The 7,645-nt window shown below is 43.1% G+C and overlaps 1 protein-coding gene across 2 annotated transcripts; it reads right to left on the bottom strand.

Moving 5' to 3' along the window:
* Positions 1-432: 432 nt before the first annotated feature.
* Positions 433-7,115, bottom strand: LOC128341809 (16 kDa beta-galactoside-binding lectin-like). Of its 2 annotated transcripts, none has more exons than XM_053288361.1 (4): positions 6,993-7,115; positions 3,770-3,849; positions 754-925; positions 433-621 (listed from the first exon to the last, which is right to left on the bottom strand). In XM_053288361.1, the coding sequence occupies exons 1-4, from the start codon at positions 7,104-7,106 to the stop codon at positions 469-471; spliced, it is 519 nt and encodes a 172-aa protein (XP_053144336.1). In that variant the 5' UTR covers positions 7,107-7,115; the 3' UTR covers positions 433-468. The 2 variants fall into 2 exon arrangements, with proteins under 2 accessions (XP_053144336.1, XP_053144337.1); XM_053288362.1 differs by lacking the exon at positions 6,993-7,115 and adding an exon at positions 6,806-6,953.
* Positions 7,116-7,645: the final 530 nt, after the last annotated feature.

The following is a 7,645-nucleotide window of genomic DNA, read 5'->3' as shown; positions in this document are numbered from 1 at the left end:
TGTATGATGCCAACGGTCCTCTCCATTGGTGGTTATCCAGGGGTGCACTGCAGTAAGAGAGAGTTGGCCTGGCTACTATTCTCTATGAATCTGAGTAATCCTTTAAAGGGATGGTAGTTACCACATCATCTCGTGGCAGCCAATTCCATCGATTTAATGTTGGGCTTTTATCTGGCTTTAGACACTATGGTCCCCAACACTTGGGGGGGGGGTGTTCCAAGGGAGGTTACAATCCTAAGCAAGCTTACTGGGAGCAATCCTCATAAAGCACAGTGGGGTTTACTTCCGAATGAAGACGTACAGGTCCATACTGCTAGCGTCTTGGGATTTTACTACATTGAATGTGGCGGGTGCCAAAGCTGTACTTTGCCTGGGCCTACTTGGCACAATTTTCATCAAAGCTGGTATTTGTAGACAAACAGCAACCTCATGTTACTTATCAGCCTCATGTTTTGCTTTATTTGCAGATTATTGCTTATCAAACTTAAGAAATGTGGTCTTGAAGTCTCCATCCACTGAGAGGAATTCTGCAGACTCCAGCCCTAGTCGGTTGGGGAACTTGATCTCCTGGTCTCCAGGCATTTTCACTGTTACCTCCTTGGCATCAAAGGAGAGGCAGATCTGTGGAGGAGATACAAGAAAGCAAGGGAAGCATTTGCATTCTGCCACAACTCTTGCTACTTCTATCCCAACCCAACATGCCCAGGCACATGCACACATACCCAGTCCTCTCAGCACGGAGCTCCAACTCACCTTGACCTCCTCTCCTTGCTGGAAGGGGAATGCAGACTCCCGCATCTCCTCACCCCACTTTCCACCTGCCATGGAGTTGCACACAATGGTCCTGGTGTCTCCACCACTCTCAAAGCGAGGGTTAAAATGAAGCATCAGATCAGAGCCATCCCGGCCCAGATTAATGGCAAAACTAAGAGAGAGGGATACATTAGACACAGGACATTTGGGACTCCAGATCAATACAAACTGCTAGAGCCCAAGCCATACCACGTCATTTGTTATTACACTTCAGTCCAAACTTGTAACCTGGACTATATTAAGTAGGGCTGCAATGTTTAGTTGGATAAGTGGATTTTAGAAGCTCAGGTGACTGAAAGGTGCTTCCATTAGAGTTAACAGCACAATAAGTGTTATCACATCTATTTAAAGCTGCAGGTGGCAATCACTGTATTACAATATTTATCCCTTCCACATGCATGCTCCATCTAACAGAGACACACTTCTTGCTTCAGAAGCATCAAGTTCCTCCATGCAAAATGTAATTGATCAGTTAAACTTCAGCTAGGGTTTCTTTCATCAGTTGTAAACCACTAGCATTAACCTAATACTGGCCTCCCTTTCCCACACCATCCTTCAGCCACCAGGATGGTAGCTAGAACAGCAGACAGGAGTGCCCTGGGTCTAGCTCTCATAGGGAGGAGGGAAGGCAGTGTTACCAACCAACTTGCAAAGCCTGCCCAATCTGCTCCTATGTCCCAGCTGCTTCATCTGTGGAATTCAGCAGGTAAAGCTTTTCACATAATGGAAAGAACCACCACATAGGAACATAGGAAACTGCCATATACTGAGTCAGACCATTGGTCTATCTAGCTCAGTATTGTCTTCACAGACTGGCAGCGGCTTCTCCAAGGTTGCAGGCAGGAATTTCTCTCAGCTCTATCCTGATGTGCCTTGAAATCCCCCACCCCCGAGTTACAATACTACCTGCATATACTTCATAACCTTGTGGGTTTCCAAATCATTGTGTGTAAATCTTTGTAGATATATCATGTACAAACGACCACTTTGTATATAATTGTGCTTTGGCAACGTACTGTATGCTTTGGTAGTTTGTTGGTTCAATAAAAAAATATTGTCCTATAAAAATAAATAAATAAATCTTATCCTATCTTGGAGAAAGAAGCCAGGGAGAGAACTTGAAGCCTTCTGCTCTTCCCAGAGAGGCTTCATCCCCTGAGGGGAATATCTTGCAGTGCTCACACATCAAGTCTCCCATTCATATGCAACCAGGGCAGACCCTGCTTAGCTAGGGGGACAAGTCATGCTTGCTACCACAAGACCAGCTCTCCTCTCCACCATTAGCTAAGGACTGCATATCAAATTACCAGAGGTGCACCTAGGTAATTTTGAAGCCTTTGAATCCCCCCCCACCCCCGGTAAATTAAGCATCTTCATGCTTGGCCAGACAACCACCTGGGACAGACTAAAGAGGATAGCGGGGGGCCCAGGTGCTGGGGAGGCCCTGGACTTTGGCCGCAAAGTCCAGGGCTAAGAGCACCTCTGCAAATTATTATTAAGAGGTACAATAGTAGAGGTTAAGAGAACTGGCAGTCCTTGTGGGACAGCAGGAACAGCCAAGAAATAAATTTGTACAACAGAAGTTAGCCATGCCCCATTTCAGTATTAAGGGAATAAGAACATAACAGCCCTGCTGCATCTGGCCCAAGGCCAACTAAACACAAAGCCAACTTGAGTTTAACTAAGCTTTATTCAGGAAAAATTCCTCTCTTTTTTTTTTGCCTTCCTCCTCCCTTTCCTTTCTTTTTTTTTTTTTTTTTTTGGACTCTACCCCTGACACTCTCTACAGGATCCCCACTGGGACAGACTTCCAATTAAAACAAAATGTTGCTAGATAGAACACAACACCTATCTAATTCAGCATCCTGTTTCCCACAGCAGCCCAGATGTTTCATTTTAAGTATGTATGTGTTTGTTTATTTTGGCCCAAGGCCAGCATAAATACAAGAAAAACGAAACAACAACAACAAAATACATAAAACATTAATACCGTCAAATACCGTATACATGACTAATTTCATTCAAATGAAACCGGTTAATCTGAAATGCGCAGCCCAGCATCTCGTGCCTCAATCACTCTAAACCAAATCTTGCTTGCTCTGAAAACTTTTTTTGCTACCCTCCTGTAAACGTACTCTGACTTAGCAGTAAGCAGAAAAAGGACCTTGTCCCCATCAGAAGGGCAATTAGAACTGTAATGAATTAATAGAGGGGAGAGAAGCTTTCCTCTTAATTCTGTTGGAGATGAACTTCCAGTGCATCAGACTTTTGCACCAACTGTCCTAATGACCACTAGGGGCATTGGGAGTAGAGACAGTAAGTCAGGGTCTCCCTATCTGTCCCTACTCTATGACCCCTGAACTGACTCTGCAGCACTTCCTGTGATGAGCCACAGTCCTTCCTTTCCTCCTAGAGAGCAGATGGAAACATCTCTCTCTCTCCTTACCTATCCACTATGTAGTCCTTTAGATTAGAGATAGGTCTTGCCTATCTAAGTGTATTTAACCAATAAATATTTAGTGTTTAGTCATACAAGGATCTCCATGTGTTTTCTCTAAACAGCTGCAATATCCAAACCATCCTCTGCTACCTACTCTGTAACTGGAGTGTGTGCTCATTCCTTAGTGCTCTACTGTTTTACCTATTGTGGGTAAAAAACAACCACCACCTCTAACAAATTCAGTATAAAATCTACATTTCAGCATCAGATGTTCCATAGTCTCCACTTCACGGTTCTGCCAGGGGCATAATCTTTGATCATAGGGCACCTTCCCGAAGCATCCTTCCAATACCGCCCATTTTAAGTAGGATTTTCCAAAAGGTGTTAAGAGTTCAAATTTGGGACAGAACCAAAGTTGGTTTTGCTCTTGAAAAGCAAGGGGGCATGCAGATTTATGTCTGCCAAGGGCAGGCACATCCAGATATCACCACCACCACGATCCCCAACAATACACACCCTTTGGCCTCTGTTGGCACTTTCCCCTTCAGTTTGATGGAATCGCCAGCTTTGATCTTCAACTGAGAAAGAACCAGTTGCTGAATGAAAGGCAAGCAAAATAATTAGAAGATGATCAGGCAATTTTTCTCTCTTCCTACCCACCATTCCTAGAGGTTTTCAGTACTTTGGAATAATTTCCACACAATCTTGAAACCTTTGTTTGGTTCTATGGGATTGCAGCTCTATTTGAGAGCTGTTGTGCAAGAAATCAATTTGCATAAGAATTCCCATGCAAGTTTGTTGCTCTAAGTCACCAGCAGACAAGGGGCAATTGGAGATATTTGTTTAGTCCAAGTTAAACACAGATTCTAGTTGTTAAGTCTTGTGTTCTTAACCGACTACCAGTCCAGCACAGTTTGCTGTGCAGCCTTCCCCAAATACAATGATTTTTTTGTTCAGTCCTTGGCTAGGGTACTCAGTTCCTCAGTGACGCCACCTAAAATGTTCATTTAAGTTTGAGGTAAAGGTAAAGTGTGCCATCAAGTTTATTTCAACTCCTGGCGCTCACAGAGCCCTGTGGTTTTCTTTGGTAGAGTACAGAAGGGGTTTGCCATTGCCTCCACCCATGCAGTATGAGATGATGCCTTTCAACATCTTCTTATACTGCTACTGCCCAATAGAGGTGTTTCCCATAGTCTGGGAAACATACCAGTGGGGATTTGAACCGGCAACCTTCTGCTTGTTATTAAAGCATTTCCCCACTGCACCACTTAAGGTTTGCTACTAAGTATTTGGGATATATTTATTTTGTCTATGCAGGATGAAGAGATAGCCTGCTAGCTTACAGACATGTGTCAGTTTTCAGACAACGGAAAACATCTTTCCCTAGTTCCCACAAGAACTCATCTTTGTGAAGCACTGCCCTGGCAAAAGGGGCATGCAAGATGACTGTAGTGTTATTCACATGTACTGTTATGTACGCCGTACGTTTAACATATATTTGGAAGTTTAATCCAAATAAGACTGAGGTACTGACTGTAGAGCCACCTAATGGTGCAGTGGGGAAATGACTTGACTAGCAAGCCAGAGGTTCCCAGTTCCCCCTGAAAGATCAGATACGTAGCTTGGGAGTGTTCCCGGACCCAAAGCTCTCCCTGGTTTCTCAGGTTGAAGCAGTGACCAGGAGCACTTTTTAGCTGACATATCATCCAAAGCTGATATGTCCATTTCAAGAGGTGAATGACCTTCAAATAGTAGTACATATGCTGGTAACCTCCAGGTTTGACAACTGTAATGCACTCTACATGGGGCTACTTTTGCATGTAGTCCAGAAATTACAATAGATACAAAATGCGGCAGCCAGATTGATCTCTGGAACAATGCGAAGGCACCACGTAACACTGGTTTAATTTGAGCATGCACAGTGGCCATTTTATTTTCAGCTACCATTTTAATTTTTTTTTTCCAATTTTAAAAATGGCGCCTCCCTTCAAGTGGCTCCCGGGGCATGTGCCCTGCCTGCCCCACCCTAGATACACCCCTGCCTGAGGAGACATAGTGGAAGCTTCTACTAAAGTAAGTTTTGTCTGAACTTTACCCAACAGTACTCCTTTAAGCAGGACAGCAGTTAGAAATCTGAAACAGCTGGAGATTGGCTGATCCCACCCAATCTAGTCAAGGTATTTTGTGCAACACCCAGTCAGACTTCTCTCCTCAGAACCCTTAAGCTTGAGAACATATACAATTATCCAGGGGTTTTTTTTAGCTGAGAAGTGAGTATAAGAGTTCTCTGAACTGGTGACTGTTGAAAATATACAGGACAACTTTCTTCTGGTCAGAGCTATACATGGTCTCAAATTCAGGAGTTCTGTAGGTTCCCAATATGAGCTCTATTCTTCAGTGTATTCACTGAGATAAGGGTCAACCTTCAGGAAAGGGATGCCCTTCACACATAAGTCACCTCTATAAAGAGCCCGTTCAGAAGTCCAGACACAGACAAAATGCTTGAGGAAAACCCAGTACAGTATTTCTCTAAGATATGACTCTAAAGTTGTAGTGTCTACCTCCAAGGTGTGCCATATCAGGGGGACAAGAGGAGGAGGAATCAGGATTACCATCTTAGTTGTGCCTCAGAGGCAGGGTTGTCCGGTCCAGATGGTGAAAAAAGTAGACCACCACCAAAAAAAGAGTGGTAATTGAGGATGCTTTTCACCAAAAAAAAGTCTTGAAAAAAACCACTTTGCATAAAAACTGCACATGTTTATTGATATTATATATGCACATATTGATTAAAAGTGGAGGACTTGAGAATACAGCTATAGAGCTAGGACGTCGTATATCCGGCGTGAGAAAAGTTGCTGTTTTTTCAGGCTGTTAGTTGCTCCAAGACTGCTCCCCCTGCTGTTTACATTTTGAATGCAACTTGCCTGAAGGAAGGCATTTTGCTACTTATGAGCAGCTAGCCTGGAAAGTTGCCAGCATCACGTGGCTCTGCAACCTGCCATGGAAGCAGAACCTCCACTTTGCCTTCCCCACCGGCTGGATGGTCAGTAGGGAGGGGAAGGAGACAGAGGCATGTTTTTATGGTGAGACACAGTAGGCTGCAGAGAAGAGGCAAGATTGGTAAAGATTTCTTCTCCTTTGTAATACACACAGCACTAGCCTCTATATCAGCCAGCATTTTGATTAAGAAGAATAAGATCTAATGTACATAAAAGTCACTATATTGCCTTCTCTGTTTTTTCAAAGTGTTATTGAGCACGTGAGACTAATTAAGTATATGCTGCCTCCTCCTAGGATTGCTCCAAGCAGGAATTTCTATTAAGCAAGATAGATAAGATTTCCCCCCCAGAAGCTTAGGAAGTTTCACCAGAACAGTTTTTGAGAATACTACCAAATTAGGATCGCTTTTCTCTTAAACTAATTAAGAATACTTTTAATACAATTAGCTACCCCACCCCACCCCACCCCCAGCATTATACTAAAATAACTATAAACTAATCCAGCCCATCATTAGATTCAATACAATATCTACAGCCCCCACAAACAACTTACAGAGTCCATTGTTAAGCCTGTGTGACTCAGCTTCAGACAAACACACTGCAAGAGTAAGTTCCTACTTGCTCAGTCTGAGTTTTAAACAGTGGCCTGGGATGGGCTTCCTTTTCCTTCAAACCAATCAGAGGCATGCCTATAAAAACTGAGTTTTAGAAGGTCTTGGCCAGTGGAGTTTGGATCTCACCCAGTGGGATATGTTCAGCCAAATGATGACATCTTTCTCCATTTGATATGCTTCAGATATTGTATTCAATAGGGTCAACACTTTCCAATCAGTCCCAAAACTGTAATCATGCATGAAGGTATTTGTGTCCCAGTCAATCAGAAAAGAGATAAGTATATGACACCACCCCTGCCCCCTAATTTGAGCAATACTTTTGAGTTTGAGACTGTCAGTGATTTAACCCTTAGGCAATTGTGCCTGGAATGACCTGTACTGATTAACTTCTAGTACTCAATCCTGCAAGCATTTATGGACTTATTCTTGCAAGCATGATTTACCTTTGACTTCACTGTTGCAGAAGAGAAGCAAAGAAACTTTGCAATGCAGAGACTTTTAAAAAGACGGGAGAGATACTCAGCCTGAAATTATGGGGGAAATGGGAAACTCTGACGGCCATTATTTTCTATAGTCACAAAACAGCATTGCTAGCCCATCAAGGTGTGATTTGAAAGAACAAGCAAGCAAGCAAGCAAGCAAGCAAGCAGAGAATCTTCTAGGTTTAAACAGACACAATACTTTTATTGAATATATCTTTTAGAAGAGGACTTTGCTTACTTGCATACACACTACCAACATGCTTCTGCTGGGCCTGACTCAGTCAATTCTAATCAACA

This window comes from Hemicordylus capensis, chromosome 2, assembly GCF_027244095.1.
Source record: "Hemicordylus capensis ecotype Gifberg chromosome 2, rHemCap1.1.pri, whole genome shotgun sequence".
NCBI lineage: Eukaryota > Metazoa > Chordata > Lepidosauria > Squamata > Cordylidae > Hemicordylus > Hemicordylus capensis.
This window is presented reverse-complemented; position numbering and strand designations above follow the sequence as displayed.